The sequence below is a fragment of the Passer domesticus genome, chromosome 4, assembly GCF_036417665.1.
Source record: "Passer domesticus isolate bPasDom1 chromosome 4, bPasDom1.hap1, whole genome shotgun sequence".
Lineage (NCBI taxonomy): Eukaryota > Metazoa > Chordata > Aves > Passeriformes > Passeridae > Passer > Passer domesticus.
The window spans coordinates 48,013,331-48,035,148 of record NC_087477.1 but is presented as its reverse complement, the minus strand read 5'-3'; the positions used below and the strand labels follow the sequence as shown (position 1 = coordinate 48,035,148).

The following is a 21,818-nucleotide window of genomic DNA, read 5'->3' as shown; positions in this document are numbered from 1 at the left end:
CATCTGGTCTTTGACTAACAGCCACATAATATAATGAAAAAATAGAATGTACTTTAATATCTTTGCATACCACGTATTTGCTTGAATGTCAGAACCTGAAAAATGGATTTGTTTGGGGTTTTTGTAGAGAAATCTTGCTCTTGACAGGATTGTGTTTCTTGGCAGGGGGAGCTGTAAAATCTTCAACTTGGTGAAGATGTTAAAAATTAATTATTAACTGAAGTGGTGGACAGATGGACACAGGATTGATGTTCTCATCCCATTCAATGCCTGTGGCCTTGCTAAGACCAACCACTGAAATACGCTCTCTCTCCTAATAAGATGGAAATCCTAACACTGATTTAGCTCCATATGGGGATTTTGTGAGGGCAAGCATGGATTAAGTTGCTTAAAAAAGCATATTTATGATAATCGGTTTTATTAATTTTAATTCACAAAACTGGAGTGAATAGTAAGTAACCTGATGTGAATCTTTGTGAAAGCAGGTGGTGAGTTGTGTAGTTTCAATATACTTAGTTGATGTAGGCAAGTGTTTTGAGAAAGACAGATGTGGGAGTCATTAGATGGTTTGAAAATTTCCAGGGACTATACTGCATCTGTTGAAATAAATTTCATATTACTCTTGGTAAACCACATTGAGGCTTTTCCCCTCCATGCCGATGATTGCCCTGACGGTATTTTAATACTAATCCAGGATGTGCCTGTTGCCCAGTTTGTGAGAGGGAAAAAAATCTACTTGTCAAATTGCAATTGATTAAAAACTGCCACAAGTACTCTGTGTGCTGAGCAACAATCATAGAAACTTTTCTTTAAAAATATCCTGCATTAAAAAAAAACCAACAAAGTACGACAACAATTTAAAACCACTTTGAAAATTAAGTGATTTTTTTTTTAAATTTAGGAAAGACTAAATTCACTGATTTGTGGTTTGTGAAAAAATGGCAAAGTACAATGTACAATGTCTTTTTAAAAAATTAATATATGCAATAAAGAACCAAGTCAAAAGTACCTTGTGCTCTGTCTGAGCACAAGGTGTTGATGGTGACAAGGTGTTACACCTGCCTTTCACACTGTTTTACTTTCAGCACTGGCCTTTCCCCAGAAGCAGTGGATGAACACACATGCCCCCACCAGACTGAAATTCAGAGGGATACCATCAAAGCTGACAAGACCAAACCAAATGAGTAGAGGCCTTTCTTTCATGTTCTACAAGGAGAGCAGGCAGGATACTTCAGCTTGCAAGAAGGGGATAAGTGCACTGTGTACAAAAGGCTACTGTGTCCCTGCTAGGACATGGGCCTACAAGAACTGCCAGGCACACTAGGGGGAGGTGCAGGCACCCATCTGCACCTTTCCACCTCCTCCTGTACTAACAAGAGCTTGATGGAGTGGCACTGTCTGAAATCAGGACACAGTGACTGTGCCATGGCCACCTTGCCTGATGTGGGACCTTGAAGGAAGGGGGCATACAGTTTTTTCTTGCAGTTTAGCTGGGCATGAGGGCCAGCCAAGATATTAGGAAGTCAAAGCTGGAATGCCAGATACTTTAATAAGATAGCTGGTACAAGAAGAAAGGAAACAGCTTCAGCACAAAAGGCTTGCTGTGAAAAACACTTCAGCCTTTCCAGAAAGCTGGCAGTCTTTCTTACGGAAATATCACAGGCAGGCAATTTTTGAGTGAAGCATTATTGCTGCTTTTATTTAGAGAGTCTGGTCATTAGGAAAGAAGAGTGTCTTTTAAGAATAGGGACAGAGTTACCACTCTAGAAAACTTCTGACTTAGCAATGGCTGACTTAGCAATATATAAAGGCCTATTAATTTATCATCTCAAGCTCATGCTGATGTAAGGTCAAAGCCCGGTGGTATTATCTTCCACTGGATTTCAGTGGAAACAGATTTAGGACTTCAAGGGGTAACAATTTCGTGCATCCCAGAGAAGAAATTTACAAGAGAAATACGTAAATTCCTCTTTACATCAACTGAGAAACCACAAGCGCTCTTGTGGAGACACTCTAATATCTGAAAACAGATATTTTTTCCCCTTCTGCATGAAGGCAAGCCTGAAGATTATTTGCAGAAGGAGAAACTCCTCCATACAATCATTGGTCTCAACAGTTCAGAGGGGTTGGTTATGACACACAGAGCCTTTCTTTTCTTATAGGTCATTGCTGTAACTATGCCCAAAGTCAAGAGCAACTGCAAGTCATTATCAGCTGGTAGCTATGGTAGTTTATCTGAAATCAGTTGGTAGCTCCAGTGCAGTTTCAGCAGGACTGAAGTCCATATGATAAAAGCCACTATCACTATGACATGTCTTCGTCTGTCTGAGGGAATAATCTACACACCTCCTGCATGACAAGTGAACTGCCTCTCATAGTTTGTCCCTGCAGCTGTCAGGACACTATGAGTAAACCCCTGTCTTCTGGGCACAGTTTTTGATGCTGTCAGTCTAGCATCTATCATAATCACTAGGCCTAGGGTAGAATTACCATATAATGAAATTGATTTTGCACAATTGTTTCTTTTTAGAGACCTACTAAATCAGCCCTCCCTTGGATACTTCTGCTCTACAAATAGCAGTAGTGGGCCTGTAGCACATAAATTGAATCATACTTTATCAGAATCAGTGCACTCTCTGTCAGTCCAGAACGATGCTACATTGAAAACCAGAGGTGTATTCCTCCACTATCAAGAACAGAAATTTGTAGGCACTGCTCATCATTGGCTCTGGCAGGCTTAGGAATATCAAACAGTCAAAGAAATGGCTTTAGCTTGGGAAGCTAAAGCTATTCTCCCAAACATCTAATAATTACAGGCTATTTACATTTATCTATCTAATATCTTACATTGCTCCGATATGGCGCCAATATTTTTTGTCCTGGCATTACTCACATTCTATTTACAACCCACAGCAATGTTTGCAGTGCTGCTTGGATTTATTCTGCTCCATTGCTTCTTACAAGGTTTTCTCAAAGGTATACTTGGCTGTAGACCAGTATTTCAGATTGGTCCTAAGAAAATTGATTACTTAATATTGCAGACTTACGAGACTTTCAAATAGCTGCCCAGATGTAGTTTAAGCAGTATGGGAAAAAGAGCAGTTTTTTGACACATGTTTATTAGTGGTAGTTTCGGCTTCATTCATCTGAAAAGAATGTGGTTTGCACGCTCTGAGACTGCACTGCAATGAGAAGCAAAGTGCACATAATGGGGGTAGGATGTAGATTTTTTCCAGAAGAGCACTCCTCACCCAAAGTAAAATATTAATGTATTCTACTTGCCACTAAAATATTTAAACTGTTTTTATTTGCCAGGATCCAAAACCAAGGTTGTTATGATTTCTATGCTATAAGAATATGGAATCTGAAAATAGTGCCTGGCTTCATATTGCATTTGCAGCACTTTGTAGTCACTTCACTGCTGTAACTTTTTATCAGGGGCTCAAGATGCAAAAGATCATAAGAGACTCATCTTTAAATTAATAAAAAACCTCTTATCTTCTAGTTTTATAGAAATAATATAAGAACTTGATAAGAAATGCTTCATATTAGGCTTCTAGGCCTCTTACAAGACATTGACAAGCAAGGTCATTTCGCCTAAAGCATGAGAACAATTTTTGGCAGGATGGATACATGACCATTAGGAAGCTACAGTGTCTATAAGTGGTGCAGAGAACAGAAGAGAGTAGCTGACTGGCTCTCTGTTTTTTAAAAGGAAACACTTATTTCTTAACCACGTTATTATTCTTATTTATTTAGGGTGCAGATTCAGTAGCATACCATTCCCTAGGTAAAAGGCCCTAGCAGAGATCAGTTTTTGTTTAATAGTGGGGAAAACACTACAAGTTCTATTGCCAAGATGCTTTCAGAGCTGGTAAAGGATTGTATCACATATAAGGTTTTTGGAGGTGTAGCTGTACTACCAGAAGTCTCTAATATAAATCTGCCCTTTACCCAAGGAAACAGATTATATGAAACATTAAAAAATACTTACTGTGTAGCAAACTAAAACTAAGCTTAAAGAAAACCATGTATATATAGTTCTACTATTCCAGTGCAGTTTCTTGACTCAAAGGTTTATGCACATTGACCAGGTTGCTGTCAGGCTGGGATTACGGTTAAGAATGTGTCAGTACTTCCATCATAACAAAACTTTGTGATGTTTCTTGCTGAGATGGAAATGCCTGTCTTGCATTGAGAATTTTTATATGAGCCCTGTCAGCCTCGTGGAAATTAAAAATGAAGCTGTGCAGAGAATTTAATAAAACTTACACTGTGCATTTTTTCCAAATGTCATTTTTTTCGATACCTGCTATATTCTGTCCTCATCAAAGGTGATGAGCCTTACAGAGTGTAGCTCCAGACCTGCATTTTGTCTTATGAACTGGCTATATTGAGCAACAATGAAGTGCTAAGAATATGAAAGCTTTTTGATTTGCAGCTTGGGTAGGCAAAGAGATAAATCGGAAGGGTTTTGAAGGCAGAAGGGATTATTAAGGCATTATAAAGTCAGATAGGCAGCAATACAACCACCACAATTTATATCCTCTAAATATCTGCTCCATACATTCTAACTTTCTTACAAGTAATACCTCAGCTTCAAAGGGATTACATTTCTGGAAAATCTTATGATAGACTTCGATTTGCAACATAAATAAGGTAAAAAGGCACAAGCTAATAAGTAGGTACTCAGTAAAAAAGTATCAGAAGAAACCTGTTTTTTATGGTTTTGAATTAGTTTTGTACTATATATATATTTTTAAACTACAAAACAGTATTTAGGTTTATCTGGCAAAGACCAGTTCCTGGTACTTTGGTCCCAGCTTAAACAAGGTAAAGGGCAAGGCACAATGGTCAAAGAAAACTGAAGAGCATGTGAAAGAAATCCTCAGCACTTTAGAGAAATCCTTATCCTGAATGGAATACATAGTTGATATAGTGAAATCTTTAATCAAGACGACTTGCTGATAAACTACTAAAAAACCTTAACAACAACACCACCACCACCAAGTCAGTAGCATTACCAGGACTTTTACCACAACTGAAGCTCTGACAGTTTCTAGCTTGACCTCCTGTTCTCAGTGATTTATAAAAATGGGCTGAAATTCAGCAGATCAAAGTAGTGTCTAAGCTGCTTATCTTTAGTTTATAAACTCCTGCCTCCTTTGGGCTTACAGTAGTGCTTTTAATGTTGGATGGATTTTTGTTTTTGTTGGGTTTTTTTTGTTTGTTTGTTTTGGTTTTTTTGAGGGAGATTTTTCTGCCACTTATAATCTTGAAAATGTAGTAAAGTACTTTTAACTCATGAGCCGCATGTCTTGTTGCTGTCACATTGGATGAAAATATTTCCAACAGTGCCACTGTTAAAATGACACAAGCATCTTGAAGTGCCAGAATGGTAAAACACCTTTCAGGGAACAGATCCAATACAGACACCCTCTGAGCTGGATCAGATCCATTTTCATTTAAATTTGACCTAAATATCTGAATGCTCAAAAGGAACATGAATATGTTTACAGAGATTACCACAAAATTAAATTGGAACAGGATGTGGTAGATTTTAAAACAGAACCGCTTTGACAAGAAAGCACAAGCCTGTGCTAAACTGAATACAGGCTCAAGACGGTCTGAACCTCCTAGATGCCCCCCAGTGACTCTGACCTTCCTATAGCTCCAGTGCTGGTTTCCCTTCATGCCGTGACAGTCATACAGTGTGACAGGGCTGCTGTGCGAGATGGCGTCGAAGCAGAACTTCCTGGTGTGAAGTGGCTCCCCAGGGCGGATGTCTTCTCTCCAACCAAAGGTGAAGAGCTGGGAAAACAATCAGGCAATACAATCATATATTATTGGGGAGAAACGTTTAAAATAACACACAAAAGCTTAACGCAGGATTCCCTTTTCGCACCCCCAGATTAAATGAGGTCCTGCCTGTGTAAGATTCAGTGATGCCAACTGCCTTAATTAAAGTGCATCAGTGGCCATGTAGAATATACCCCAGGAATGCACAATCTCGATGTCAGGGAAGGAAAAAAATCTCTAGTGACACAGTACTGCAGAGAGGAGGATGGATATGCTGCATTAAAGCCTTCAGTTACCCCAGTTAAAGCAGCACCTCTATGCACTAGGATTTCAGCTCCCTAGGACTCAGAAAGCTGCTGCCAGTGATGTTCCTTTAGCTCTCATTTGGGTCTGAACAAGCTGCCCAGGGAGATTTTCCCATCACAGCCTCTTTCCTATGTTTAATGAGCAGTTTCCTTCTGTTTTTAAGGGACACTGTTACCATAGCCTCTCTCAACTGTTTTTTTTTTTTGTTCCCCAAACAACACATGTTAAATGATCTTCATCTTTCTACTTTGAAACCTGTGAGCTACAGGCAGCTTGTCAAAGCCCTTTTTCTCACTGCCTGAGAGGAGTCATGGAGGGTCACAGTTAATAGAGGAATCCTTCTCAATTAGACACCAGCTGTCTGAAGTGATGCTGTGACACTGCAGTCTTTCAATCATCAGATGAAGGTGACAGCTCTGACAGCATCAAATTTAAAGACGTGGAGTGCATTTTCTTTTCCATGGACCAATCCTTGCAGAAAAAAGGTTGCAGGCTGTAAATTACTACCTAGAAGCTCTGTCAAGAGCTGTGAAGTTATTTTATTTTTTCTTTTTCTTTTTTTGAGTGAGTGCTATTCTTCAGTTTTCTGCATGACTTTTGATTTGCCATAGAAAAAAAAAAAGAAACTAACACTGAGAAAGTGAAGCTCTCTTTAAATGAGCAAACTTTGCTAGCAGAAACTGTTCAGCTGAGATGGTTCATGTGCAACTGCATGCAGGCTCATTATCCAGAGAAGAAGCTCCCCAGACTGAGTTCAGCTCCCCATGCTGAATTCAGACTGTCTCCAACACTCATCTCAGCTTCCTTTTGGCCCTTATCTAGCAATCTGCTCCTCCAGTGTACATGCCCAGATAGAACCAGCTATAAACTGAAGCTTAATAAATATCATATGGGTCTGATTCCAAACAATTCTGTAGTGGTTCCCAGGTTTTAACCTTTTCATTGCTATAGTGACCTTCTTTCTACAGTCTTCCTAAAAGAAACACCTCTTAAAAATACTGCATCTTCCATGCTATTCCATCCTCTGGATACCACATTTGAAAGGTGTTACTGTCTCTCTTGGCTTGTAGGCCCTAAATACAAGCATGCATCAGAATATTTACCTTTTTTTCCCCCTGTTTCTTACTGTAAGCTCTTGTTTGCTCTGTTAGCTGCTGTTACTCCCTATTTATATCTGCATTATAGGTTTTCTAGAGAGTATTTTCTTAATTTGTCTCTGTGTCCTGCTTATTTGTTCCATCTCCCAGAGTGCATTTTACATTTATCTACAGTAAAATGCAGTGGACAGCTTTAACCTCATTTTCAAAGCAATTCCTGCTTTTCAAAAGGTTAAATCTTTTTCCATTTTTCTTCATGTTTCTTTGAAGCATCACCATGGACTCCTTACAATAACTTATCATTTCACAAGCAAAGACAGAAGTAAGATTTGGTACAGAAAAAAAACTATGCTGCTGTTTCTTCAGGGAAAGAGAAGCCTAAAACAATTTTCCTTTAACAAAAAGCCAACAAAAGCCATTTTCTTTATCTTATCCTTTACCTTTCTACAGACACATAATAAACCCAGAGTTCAAAGTGATGAATAACAAATACCTAGAGGAATGGTGTGGAACAGTGCTTCTGTGATATTCTCACTCTCATTAGTACTACTGCAGAGAGAGATTCTATTTCAGGACCAGCCTCATCTTTCCCAGTGGGTGGCTCGCCAAATTTCTCATTCTGTGCATGAGCTGTGAGCTGAGGGACCAATTCTTGCTGCTCTCTGGACCTTGGCCTGAGGACTAGTACCCCTCTGAATGCATCGGTACACCTGAAAGAGCTCAAGCCAACCTTCAAATCAGATCATACTGATCCAAACTATTCCTTTGCTCTTTTCTACTCTGCTGGGGTTTCTGAATACTGCCAGGGCTGTGTCCTGTTTGCAAGTCAAGACATGGTAACAGCAGAGGGTTTTTATTCCCTTACACTGAAAATTAAGATCTGTGTAATACTAGATATCAATGTTTAGACTAGCTTAGATTCTTTTTCCTCCTTCTTTGTTCTCCCCTTTTTAATAAAGTTTTATTTTTAAATCAACAAGTACGTCTTCTCCCTAGTGATATTATAAAACCAATCCTTTTAGGCACAGGACCTCAGTTTTAGGACTAAGAGAGAGAAGAGAAAAAAATCAGAAAAAACGTTTCTACTTCTCCATACAACCAACTGGTATTAAGATCTTGCAATTACAGACACAACATGAAGGTGTACAATCTTTCCAATCTCATAATTCTAAGCTTTCCTCTTTTAAACAGCAATTTCCCTCTAGTTAAAACTGAATCTGGCCAATATAAACATTATCTCCTTGCTGCATAATGTCCAACAATGCTACATGTTATTAGCTGGAGCCCAGAGTATATAATGTTCTGCTTTGCCAGCACTTGTCACTCTGGATTTCGTTGTTCCTTTGTTGGGAACAAACTGTGTCAGATTTTACAAGAAATGGCTGAGCCTTTTTGTACCCTTTTTGTACTTCATTCATTTCTGACTGCTTGTTGATTCGAAACAAGGCTGCAAGAAATTCCCAGACACATCATTAACAAACAGCAGGCTGATTCTTCACCTGCAACACATGGGGTTGCTGTTCACTGTTCCCTGCGGGACCCAGAAACCCTCTGTCCTGGCTCAGTGCATGCTCATTCTGCTCTTTCGCTCTCTCTCATACCAGAGTCTGTAAAACACAGCCCCATCCTCTGTGTTTGCAATCAAGCAACCCCTCAGCTTTGCCTTTTCATGTAGCCGAGCCCCGTCACGCAGTAACTGGGAAATACAGCTTTCCAGCTTCATTTACAATTGGCACAGGGCCTGAAGAATGATTGCCTGATAGAGCCATTGGCCTGGGACTGTCTACAGGACAAAGGCTCTTTTGATGCCATTAATGCTTTCCAGCCTGGCAACGTCGCTCAATTACTCGCTGTCTGGCTGGGGTCTGTCAGCTGGCACTGTGCTTTGACTGTGCCATTACACTTGAGGGGACAACGTGTATTCCCATCCAAAGATGAAATGCCACATTTCAGAGCTGGGCTCTGGCTTGAACTATCCTTCCAAGTAGAGAAGAAAGAGCTGGGCACTTGCTGAGCCATGTTAGAGATGGTGCCTGTCCACCCATTCCTTGGCAAGGCTGGGGAACTTGATAAGAGACAGTGATACTTGTAATTTTCCTTTGCTGTTGGTTATCAGTCCAGCAGAGTGTCAGTTTCCCCTGAAGCCAAAAGCTAGCTTTGGAAAGACAGAGATGGACGAATGCAGTGCCATGACATATCCTCCCATCCCTTTTCTCCCCCTCTGGTTCTCAATTTTGGGGAAGTTTCCCGAAATCACAGTGACACATCCTCACTTCTCACCAAACTTCTATTCACCAGAAAGCCTGCAAGCACCCCACAAACCTTTTGACTGCTGCTTGCCCAGGGGCTTGCACAGCCCTGAGGTGGAGGGTCATCTCCTGCGGTTTGCTAAAGGGCTGTGCCCCTGGCCTGGTGGCTGACACTGTCAGCTTTTAATTCCTGCCCTGGTAACATGACATGAATCAAGTCATGGCACAAAGGATTATCTCTGGCACTGACACCTGCTGCACTGGTCACACTAAGCTACTATACCGGAAATTACAAGTCTACCTCAGCATCAATCCATGCTATGTGAAACATGATAACAAAATACTTAATGCTTTCGTTAATACTGCTAGTTTCTACTGGTGTACGCAGAACTCATCGAGGCTACAAATTCCGTGAGATCTAAAGAAGGAAGAGGAGCTCTGTGAAGCTGGCCCGGGGTTTGATGCCCCAGAGACGAGTGTGACAGCAGCGCAGGGCTGGCCCTAAGAGGCGCTGGCCCTGACGGGTCGCTGGCCCTGAAGGACACTGGCCCTGAGAGGCGCTGGCCCTGAGGTACACTGGCCCTGAGAGGCGCTGGCCCTGACGGGGCGCTGGCCCTGACGGGGCGCTGGCCCTGACGGGGCGCTGGCCCTGACGGGGCGCTGGCCCTGACGGGGCGCTGGCCCTGACGGGGCGCTGGCCCTGACGGGGCGCTGGCCCTGACGGGGCGCTGGCCCTGACGGGGCGCTGGCCCTGACGGGGCGCTGGCCCTGACGGGGCGCTGGCCCTGACGGGGCGCTGGCCCTGACGGGGCGCTGGCCCTGACGGGGCGCTGGCCCGAGGGCGGGCGGGCGGGCGGTGCCGCGGCGGGCCCGTTCCGCTGGGCCGCGCTGCCCCCTGCCGCCCGCCCGCCGCAGCGCAGGCACGAGCCGCTGCCGGGAAGTTTTCCGCGCCGTGCGTCAATGCCAGAGAATGCGCTGCTCCCCGCCAGCCCGGCGGAGACGATTCCTGCTGTCCCTGGGGCACACCGAAGTGCTTGAGGCTTCCCAGCTCTGGTTCTGGGATCTAAGGAGCTGTCTGGTTGAACTGCCTACAGGTTCTAATGAAGTCACTTCGTGTCCTTAGCAGAGAGGCAGGATCTTTAGATCCAGTCTGATCCCAAAGGTTGCAGCACCCGAGTACGCTGAAACATGGATTCTTCCCTAACATCTTTCTCCCTTCGTGTCATTTCCCATTTGTTCCAGCCTTTACTCTTTCAAAGGATATTTCAAGTCTCCATTTTCTCTGCTAATATTTTTTTATTCTCCCACCTTTTCATCCTACTTTATTTTTTCTTCCTTTTTCGTATCTGGCAGCATCAGCATTCTCTCCTCCTTTCTTGAGGAGGGTTTGGGGCTGTGCAGATTTTAAAGCCAGAGAACACTGTGATGGGTTTAGTCTGGACCATACAACTTCTTTCAATTAACTCCCTGAATTACTGTATGCCTTTCAGAAACAAAACAATTATATTTATCTAGTTTTGGCACCTTATCCCCATGCAGTATCTTTGGTAGCTATCTGAAGAAGTCTTCCTTCAGCCACTCAGTTTTTTGGGCCATGTTGTCATTTACCTAAATTGAGAGACTCCTTCAGCCTCTTGGTTTCATGCACTTGCAGCTCTCCTGCATTTCTCAGTATCCTCAGAGCATGCCTTTTTGACCTCAGCACTTCAAATACCCCTCAGAACTCCTCTCTCCTGAGCTTTTAAGTTTTCACAAAGTGTCGTGTGACTGCCAGGTCAATTTTTCTCCCCAGCATTACAAATCTTTTACTAATCTTGGACCTTTTCCTGTGAAAGACTTGCTCACTAAATTTGCTAATAAACAGTTAGGTTGTACTTTTCACCTGGATTCTCCTTGCTCACATTGGCAAGACCCATGGCCTGTAAGTCACGATCCCTTTCCTATGGCACTCACAATTAGTAAAAATTAGAGCTCTTTTCCTCCATACTCCTGAGAACTAATAGTTTTCTACCTAACCAACCTAAATAAAAGCTTTTTTTTGAGTCTTTATAATTCCTTGTCTTTTGAAATGCTTTTCTGCTTGCTTTTACCCATTTATCTCACTTATGCCTCATATTTGTTTAAAATATAACTGCTTATTGAGATAAAAGCGTAAAAACAGACAATGACTGGAGCTGTAAAAGGCCTGGTACAATAGTTAAAATATTTTCAGGTAGCTCAACCAAAATCAACGTGTTTTCATAACACAGTGGGAGAAAATGGGGCCTTAAAAAGCTCTCTGGGCATTGCAATTCCTTTTGGAAATGAAGGCAGGCCAGGTGGCTGCTGGAATTTCTGAAGTTATGTTAAGGAGTACTTTGTAAAAGCCATTAAGGTCAGTAATAATTTAAAAATTATTTCTACACTCTGTTTTACCTTAAGAAAAAGAGAAGCCCTGAGGAAATGTTTAAAAATTGGGAAAGAGAAGCAACAATGTTCCCCTGATTTTCTCTTTCCACCATTAAAGTAAATACCTGTTCATGTGACCACGTTCGTTCCGAGCCGTCCTTCACACAGATGTCCAGCCTCAGCTCAGTCCCTGTGGCTCCGTGTTTGCTGTCCACACACAGGTTGGCTGCCACGTTTCGAATCTGCAAAACCAAGCAGCAACATTTCACATTAAACTGGGCTGCAGAATGGAGCTTTCAGCATCAGGGGTTAGGAGTTTAGCTCTGAAGGACTTGAGATTGACCATCAGTTGTGTAAAACTGGTAAGAATTACTTTTTACAGAGTAGAGAGCTGTGTCCTGGAATGAACTACTGTTTATAGGAGCAGCTTCAGAAGAAGCATAGTTTGAAATATTCTGCTTAACAAATGAAAGGTGGATCTTATGAAATACCTTCACGCAAAAAAAGACTAAAGAGAAAAAAGAGTCTGAGAAGTTCAAAGCTTGTCTGACTGTTTCTCCCATCTTACAAGAGCAAGAGAGATCAACAGTATTAGAAGGAACGGATTTCTGTATGAGTTCTCTCCCAGGCATGGGAGCAGACAGCATGCATTATAAATTCAGGCATGCCCTGCTCCAATCCATGCTCTTACTTTGACACAATAACACCATTGTAGATAAGGTCACACATTACTCCCTGAAGTGCATAAAATTAAAAAGTACTTAACAAGTCTGCACTGAAACTTAGGCTTTTAAAAAGTACTTAACAAATCTGTACTGAAACCTATGCTTACTCATGGAGGTTCCTCCTTCATGCCTCCTGCAAACACTGCAGTGTAACTTGTTCTTAAAAGGAAAATCTTGTTCTTGAGGCTGAGGCAACTGAGTAATAATTAATCTGTGACTATCAATCATACCAGTTATGTACTACTGCTGACATATAAATCTCTGAAACATTGGGCTGAAAAGTAGATTTACCCACTGCCACCAAAAAGAGCAAAATCCTAACTTTGTGTTGCAAATCCATGCATATTTCTCCTTGAGTTTCTTAGCTGGGATAGTTAAAAATCCTTCAGACACCTTCATAATGAAAAGGATTTCTTAAAAAAACTTACCCTCTCAATGAGATAAATAGAAACCCAGTAATCAAAGTGCATCAAAACACGCACAAATTCTAAATCTATAATATATAGAAAGCAGGTGCATATTTTGACATTCTGGACACTACTTTGATCCTTTTTTTAAAAGAAAGATGCTTTCTAGAATGGAGATACAATTGAGTAGTTATTTGTGCTTTTTCATGAAAAATACTTTAGAAGTCACTGCTGCTGCCATAATATGACTAAAAAATGTACACATTGCCACTGCATACCTCACACACATCCTAAGGATGGAAAACTTCACAGCATTGCACAAAACATTGAGAGGAAGGGAAATCCTTGTGCATGCAGGACACATGCCAGAACTACTCTGCTCTTTCTGATTCTGCAGGAGTGGGATCCAGTCTATTAACCATGCTCAAGAAAGATTTACACAGACGGGAAAGAAACAGATAGTGAAAAAATGTAAAAACTGTAAAATGTAAAAATTCTCAGGAAAGGTTTCAGGAGGTGCATTTGTTTAGCTTAGAAAATTGCAGATTGGGCAAAAGATGGGGGAGCATCAGTTTGAACAATTGCCTCCAGGAACCAGAGCTCAGAGAAGCATTTAGAAAAATTTTGGACCAGCCCAGTCCTAGCATATTTTTTTCTTTTTTCAATACAATAAAAGTTGCTAAAGATGAGGCAAAACACTACCTGTTCATACACACAACCAGATACAGAAATCCAGCACTGGGCAGATCCACAGAAAAAAATATGAAAGGTAATTGGTTCTCAACAACCTTCATTTCCATATTACCCAGCAAAAGAGGCAGGAAAGAATAATGAGGGGAATATAATTTAATGTCCTATTTTTAAAGTTCCATGTGAAATGCCTTCTCCAAGTATAATTTTTTGGAGAATGTTCAATCATTTCTCAATGCACTTAAATTTCCATTGTATAGATAAAGATTTCTGGTCTAATAGAAAATTAAATGATACATCAGTTCAGTTCTTACAGCATGCAAGTTAATTAAAATGGAACTGCTAACAATTGCCATTAATAATTGGGTATATTTATGTGATTCAGAATTGTAAAATGACAGTGAATACACTCTACATCCAATTAATGCTTATTGCATTAAAAGGCTTTCATAATTTTGTCTTGATGGCATCACTCCATCCCAGTCTCTGTCATTTGGACTGTGCAGTAAATGTGTTCAGTCCATTTCTGGAAAAGGCTTGAGCTGAAGCTACATTTAGTTCCTTCACTTCTGGAATCTGTCTCACATTCTTTATCTCCTCCCCTCTTCCCTCTACTCCTGAAAGGTTTGCTTGAGTTTTTTCCTCTGTTCTCTGCAGCTTACATGTTAGCTCATCCTTTTTTTGTTTCATCCTTTCAGCTGTAGAGGGGTCATGGTTTGTTTTTTGTTTTCTTTTTGTAATAAGGCATTTCAGTCAAGTCTGTGCTTTTGTTCTCTAGCATTTCTGTGTGGCCTTGGCAGTTGTTAGAAACTGAACTGAGCTATCACGCCAGAGCCACGGGGAACATTCTGCCAAGCATCAGCACCACACAGCCTGCAAATCCCCAAAGATGCTTCCATGGACAAAGGAAGGAAAGCAGAAGCACAGGGTTTTTTTCTTCTAATTTATATACCAATATGCTTTTGAACTGTCTTGTCTCCAGTCACACAGCACAACGGATTTAGGATTTTTAAGGTTATGAGTTACAACTAGAAAACAAATTGCTAGTGACCCTAACACATTTCCAACATTCCTATTTGTGCAATTGTAAGACCAGGGATGAACAGGAGACAGATTTTATCAGCCATGCAAGTAAGTCATTGAGTTGCTACACACAAAACTTTTTTGCTCAGCCTTAAATGCCATCGTTTGTACACACAGATAAGCATACAGGAAAATCATGCTTCCAAGGACTTCGATGTATGGACTGACAAGGATGGTAAGTGGTGATATTAAAGGCTGTTTCAGAATTAAAGAAATTCTAACAAAGGCACAGGACACTATCTGTAAGTCATTATACATACTTAGTTCTTGAAATGCCACCATAACTCCCTGTGGGCACTGTAGTCCTTGCAGAGAGCAGATGAGGTGCAGAAACATAGAGAATACAGACTCCTAGAGCCCAGCAGTTATATTGACCAATATTCTTTGGTAATTCTAAAACTCTACAACTTTTCCCAGGAAAATGAGTTCCTGCAAGACTTGCTACTGAGGTAGCAGCTGATGTCCTGGCTCCTGCAGCCTTGCCCTCCCTGCACTGGAGCCAGACTGACACCCAGGTATACACTTCAGCCTTCATGCAGCCTGGGAGGGGTGAGCCAGAGTGGGAGAGCCAAACTCCCAGGGGTTCTGGGAGCTGGCCTCCATGCTCACCATGACATGGAACTCTCTGTACCAAAAGCAGAAAGAGGGAAAGTGTAGCAATCTAAAGACAACTGTATGTTCAATATCATCATCTGTGAACAAAGACTGTGGAGATGGTGTTAGGACAATGCTTATGAGTACAGCAACAACAAAAGCATCTTGTACTATCAGTTTATATAATACTCTCCCTATATCTTATTTAATGCCTTAAATGTGAAAATGGATGTAACTCCTAGAAGACATTAGCAGTATTCATTTATGTTACTTTTCTTTTATTCGAGCAGCACTTAGAGCCAGTTTTAGTGCACTGCTTACATACTCAGATAACCCTAGGGCCATCAATGTCTATGGATCAAATATATAAAAATGAGCCACTTCTCCTGTCAACTGATAACACAGTAATTTTAGAACTATTTATCCTTTGTGTGCACCATAGAAAGGAAAAAGTCAAAGGTAAAGAAGTCAAGCACTGCCAAAAACCTCACTGAAGAAACACGGGACTCTTACTCAGTGTGACATTGATCCTGATAAAAGAATTTGAACAGTCCAGCTGTGCAGCACTCGGTCTGTGCAGGGTGGGGTTATACTGCTTTTGTACAACAGATGTGTGACACTTGCTGGGCTCAGATTGACTCATTAAGGGTATGAGGATGACATTTTAAAAAAAAGAAAATAACTGAAAAAGAAGTTAGTGAGCTCTTAAGCTTTCTTCTTTTTTCTAATGTGCCACTTGACTTTATGTGTGATGTTTTCATGTCAGTGCTGTAAAAATCCATGAATTTGGGGCTGAGAAAGGAGTACTCTCAGGTTCTACAGCTTAGCACTGCTGAGCTGACTGAGACTCTTCCTCATTAAATTATTGAAGTTCATGTAACAGCAAGTGAAACCAAGATTAAATAATTCCTTTTTGACTGAGTAAAACAACTTTTTTTTGCACCACCTTGACTATAGAACTCATGAAATCGAAAATAAATGACAATGTCTGATATTACATGATTGATTTAATGCAAAATGTGTTTTCAAAGATACTGGAAGCTGTGATATCTGCACAATATATTCATGCTGGATCACAGCTTGTAAATTCATGAGTACTTCCTAGGAAAACACCTTGTGGCAAATTCACACCTATTGTTTTAGTAGCATTACTTCAAATACATATTACAAATATATTATTCTGTCTTAGAAAAAGCACAGGATGGGTATTGCTGTTTTCAACTCGTACCAGACTTCCTAGTATATTCAAAAGAGTAAGAACAAAACCTAATTGAAAACTTTCCTCTTTTCCACAGTGGAAAAGAGTATATTTACGTCACTCAAACACAGAACTGACACTCTCACTAACCTTAATCTATCTGGATTTGCTGTTACATTGCTCTATTGCACATATTTCAGATGTTACAAGGCAGAACACATTATCAAGGGTATGTACACCCTGCCAGCTACAAGGACAAAAGGCACAAACACACATAAGAGATAAGTCCATGACAAGTGTAGAAAAATTATTGCTTTTTGTTTTCCAGATGTCCTTCTTTTCTATCATAAACAGATCTTTTCAATAAATGTAAGGGTCAGATTTTAAATAAATGTGTTTGCAAAAAGGAACTGAGCAGAGGCTGTTTATGAGACGTCTGCTTTCACACCACATGCTTTTACTAGCTAGATACCAAAATACTAGAGCCAAACTTGTCTGTGTATTTCATTGTTTACTCTTTCTCCGACTGGCACAGGCAAGCAGATATAAAGTATTTCCAAATGGAAGCAGAGAGGGTACTAAATGACAGTCAGTGCTGGCACAGATTTTGGTGTATATAATCAGCAAGGTTTCAAGAGCTGCGTGATTCTTACAAAGCAGTAACATTACAGTCTGCTTCCCTCTTTCAGCTTCTCACAGCCATTGACCTTCAAGGTTTTTCAAAGTCCTTGCAAGTGCCAACAAATTAATTAAAATTGCACGGGAATGTGACAGTCTAAGGAAAAACAAGAGAAGGAAGGCTGAAAATTCTCTTCCTATTATTTTACAGAGAGTATGTTTTAGACAAAAAAGAAAATCTTTGGTTTTTATGTCTTTCCTAAGAACTTAATAAATGCTTTTAAGACACAGATTTCACACCATTGATATGATTTTTATTTACTGTTAAAAATACTTTGGTTTATGCAGAGATTATATTAATATTGCTGTGAAAAGAATGGATACCTGAATCACAAGCTCCTCCTGTTAGACCCTCTTGATTGAGTTAAAGATTGTCCAGCTGGCCAGAGAAATTACAAATCTCCTAATCACAGTCCTCCAAGGACACCCATGTATAAATGTGAAAGATGGTGAAGGAAGATCACAGTAGCAGTCAGCAATCTGATCCAGCCTGACTTCTACTGATAAATTCCTTGCCTCTCACTACACATTAATCTCATAAAGAGTGGGCAGCAGGATCAAAAAGAAGAAACTTTAACAACAAAGGAATTAATTACTGCGAAGAAGTAGCAGACAGTATGACACATATAAATTTGAGTTCTTTTGAATATCTGTAACTGATTGCTTATAAAGAAGAATTAAGTATTGGTAGTACCAGACAAATGTATTTTAGAAATGTCACTATGAGGTAATTTGCCTTTCTAAATATAAATTCTGGAGAATAGTAGAGGTTCCTATATTTGGAAGTCTATGGTCCAGTCTTGACCACTGGGAATATGTAGACTTGTGCCTGATCCTACCAAATGTTTTGGTCAAGGTTTCAACTTCATCCTCTGGTTTCAAATATGAAAGTTAATTTTCTGACAGCCCCAAGAACATACACAGAAAATCAGAAAAGGCTGGAACTCACAGTACAGATATTCCTATGTTTTTTTTAAAAAGTAGCACAATACACTTGAAGAGTGAAACCTTCTTTATATATCTTAATGAACTGAGAGGAAAGAGCCTTCTGCACGTGGCCTATCCATGGCGTGAAGCTCCTGTAGTCCATGGGGGCAAAGGCTACAGCAAATTTTCAGTGCAGCTAAGGAAGTAATTTCCTCTCTTGGCTTTCCTTGTGTTCTCATTTCTTCTACACAAAACAAACTGTCAAATCAAGGTTTGCTACAGTTCTGCTCTTCAGAAAGGTCTGAATGCAGAACATCTTTGATCACAGGTGGAGATTTGCAGCTGGCTGTTTGCTCTGCCCCTGCTCTGCAGTGATGCTCAGATATTGGCTTCTTTTTTGTGGTCTCTCCCTCCCCTCATCCATCAATGGAGTAATTGTATTTTGCTGCTAGTGGTACTCAGTAATGATAGCACCTACAGAATATACAGAACATGTGAGCAAAATCAGTCCTTTTAAAAGGAAAGTATCCAAACCTTGCTTGTCACATTTCACATGTGAGCAAACTTAACTGCATCTGCATACAATTGTCCTTGTAAGGACAGGAGGAGATATACTAGTACATATGCAAAAAAAACCCAAGCAGTGACTTCAGACCTCCTTTTTACTAAAGTGATTCTCTGAATCTAAAATCCTCTGCGACATGCAGTAAGGAGTGCTACATACTTTTTTACTCATTCTTGTCCTCATTGTGAATACATCATATGCCCTCTACACACAAAGCTGTAATGAGTTACAAAAGCAACAGTGATAGTTCTAAGACACGACAGTTTCTCATTTTAATGGATAGTTCAGGGACTGTTTCAACCACCGTGACCTTCCTTAATAACACTACTTAACATCAGGTTTAGTGTCATTTAATAATTTTAATTTTCCTCAATCTAAAATGTTAGATTCATTTAAATTTCATCTGTTCCTCACCTCCCCCCAGGCAGCAGGTGGAGGCTCCACAGGAGGGTAATATTTGGGGACATCCCAAGCCACTGCAGCCATGAACCACTTGAAATCTTTACACTTGAGGTGCTTGCGCAGCTCCTTCTGGGCAGAGATGTCACCAGTGGAGAGATGTCTGTACTCAGGCCGTCGCTGGTAAATGTACTCTGCAAACTCATCCATCCACGTCTCGGCCACTCGCTTCAGGTTCTGAGGGGCACAAAAAAAGAGTAAACATTTATTTCTTCATGTTTTGAGTGAATGATATGCATAATGGGGAAAATTTTAAACAAAACAAAACAAATCAGCATTCCACACAATTTTTAAGCATAGCTGGTCTCATTTCTCAGTCTTAAAACTACAGGTTCATATGCTATCTTTACTGCAGTGTTGAGGAAACACTACAGAGTACTAAATACCCTGCTTTCCTACTGGCTCTGTGAGAGACAGCCTTGTGTCTGTTCAACATCTTATTTTCCCTCACATTCTTTATGCATATTCTTATATGGGGTTTTGATTAATGATGGATGTTGAACAAAAATTTCCTTTCTGCTGCTTACATTGGTCCCTGTTTTTCTCTGTTATTTCAGACCTGCTAATGCGGAAGAATGGTTCAAATTCTTCCTTCTGATGTATTTCACTTTGCATTTGAAAGGCATCTGAATTTCAATCTGTCATGATACTGCTTAGTCACCAAACAATTCCTACCTAAATTTTAGGGTGAGGTCTTACAAGTGAATGCCTGGGGGCAAGCAGCTCCAAAGAGGAGTTGATCTGAAGAAAAAGACCTCCTGGGATAGGAGCCACAATAACGTGTGGCTTTCTGCATTAACTCATCCTATGAACATATCTAAGACTATTTAGGTTCCATGAAACCCAGTTCTGGCTGTGTTCCATGAAGTTAATTTTTGTTGTCATTTTATAGGAAACAGAATTACCTATTTTGCTGCATAAGAATTTATTCAAATTATAATTAATTAAATTAGCTGCCTCAAATTATAAAATAAAACAAATGCCATTACAAAGAAAAGTTTTGGGTAGACTGAAGAGATATGTTTTATTGTTATTTACCACCAAGAAGGGGGCATTTTTTTCCTGTATTTTTGCGTGTTTTTAAAATTCCTCCAGCAACTCAATCCACACAAATTTATATGCAGATGTAGTAGAATAGGGTCTTGGTCTATTCTGTATTGCCACAGCTGCCCAATAACCTTTTATTCCACCAAAAAAGCAACATCTCTCTGGATGACATTGAGACACAAGGGTGTTCTTGCTGCTTTGTTTGTAAAAACAAGATAATCAAGTTTTATAATATTCTTTTTATAGAACACTGACAACAAAATGCTGAGATTGACTCTGTAATAAGAGGAGGACAACATACATCTGATTACCATCAATATAAGGTAATGTTTCTTTTCAGAACATTCTTTGCATCTAAGTAAGCTAGATTCATACTCTGACTTGCCTTCAAGATTCACTGGAAATTCTTTTCCTGAATTTTGTTAATACATGTAAACTGAATGTCTCTAAACTAATAAGGCTTATCTGAATACAAAGACAGCAAGACACAGAACAAAGAAAGTACTTTTAGCTGACACTGCAAGATAAGTTTCTATGTACTTCTCTCTGTGAAGCAAATATGTTAAACCTGCAGGGATAAAGCAATATTGTAATTTCATGAAGACCTATATAACTTTGCAAGAAATTAGAATTCAAGAATAGGAACTGGGTAGGACAAAGAAAACCAGAAAAAAATCAAGAACATAATCTAAATGACAATCTCACCTTTCTAGCAGAAAACCCGTTTTTTTCTGACATATAAAATACTATGTGCTGAGATTTCGTACGTGAGGCAAAAAAAAAAAAACATTATTAGGAACATTAAACAAAAAAGCCAAAATAATGAAAATATGTGTGATCTCTAGCATAACTTTCACTGCAGTGCTGCATACCTCATTTGCTGCAATGCAAATGCAGTTTAGGACTGTTCTATAAAATAGTTTTTTGCAATCACTTCATCTGATAGGCTATTTTCACATTTTTCATATTTAAAAACCATACTATAAGAAGAGCCATAGAGTAAAAGTACAGTAAAAAATAAAAAGTTCTCTTAAGAAAGAAAAATTCAAGGGAAGTCTTGCACCACCTATACTAAGAGTAGTCTCTGATGGACTCTCTTTAGTTACTTGGCTGCACTAAAAGGACTGCATTCTGATTTAGGTGATTGTTACCAATAAAACGTGAGTCCAACAAAAATCTTGATATTATACCTGGTCACTAACTTAAAATTCTAATTCACTGGTCAAAACCTTTTTGTTTTCCAATACCACCTTTTTAACTGTTTGGGTTTCATGTGTGTTTTTGTGTAAACCCACCACACACAGTATTAAAAAAAGAGTCTGTTCTTCCCACGATTCCCCAGTATCAGAGAGGACACTTTGGATAAATCTATTTAAAACTTTGCCTCCCTCTTCTTCCAAGACCGTTCTTTCCATCATACGTTAAAAATCTCCTGTAATGAACTAGTATATTATCCTTACTATGTTTATACATATTACTTTGATTTCATAAGCCAAACTCCTACGAGCAGCCCTTTCAATAGGTTTTTAAAAATACAGACTCTTGATTTGCTAGCTCTAAATCTGCAGACTACTTATGAACATGACCAAAGAGAACACTGAGTTCT

At 39.9% G+C, this 21,818-nt stretch overlaps 1 protein-coding gene across 7 annotated transcripts in view; it reads right to left on the bottom strand.

Annotated features, from left to right (window-relative positions):
• GALNTL6 (polypeptide N-acetylgalactosaminyltransferase like 6) overlaps positions 1–21,818 on the bottom strand; it is a 436,298-nt gene that overhangs the window by 9,524 nt on the left and 404,956 nt on the right. For all 7 annotated transcript variants that reach the window (XR_010361204.1, XM_064417705.1, XM_064417706.1 and 4 more), the window contains 3 exons: positions 19,121–19,342; positions 11,965–12,081; positions 5,662–5,811 (listed from right to left, as the gene is read on the bottom strand). Coding sequence is in view for 6 of the 7 variants with exons in the window: in XM_064417705.1 (XP_064273775.1) it covers positions 5,662–5,811; positions 11,965–12,081; positions 19,121–19,342 (489 nt within the window). In the remaining variant the exon portion in view is untranslated. The remainder of the gene's footprint in view (positions 1–5,661; positions 5,812–11,964; positions 12,082–19,120; positions 19,343–21,818) is intronic.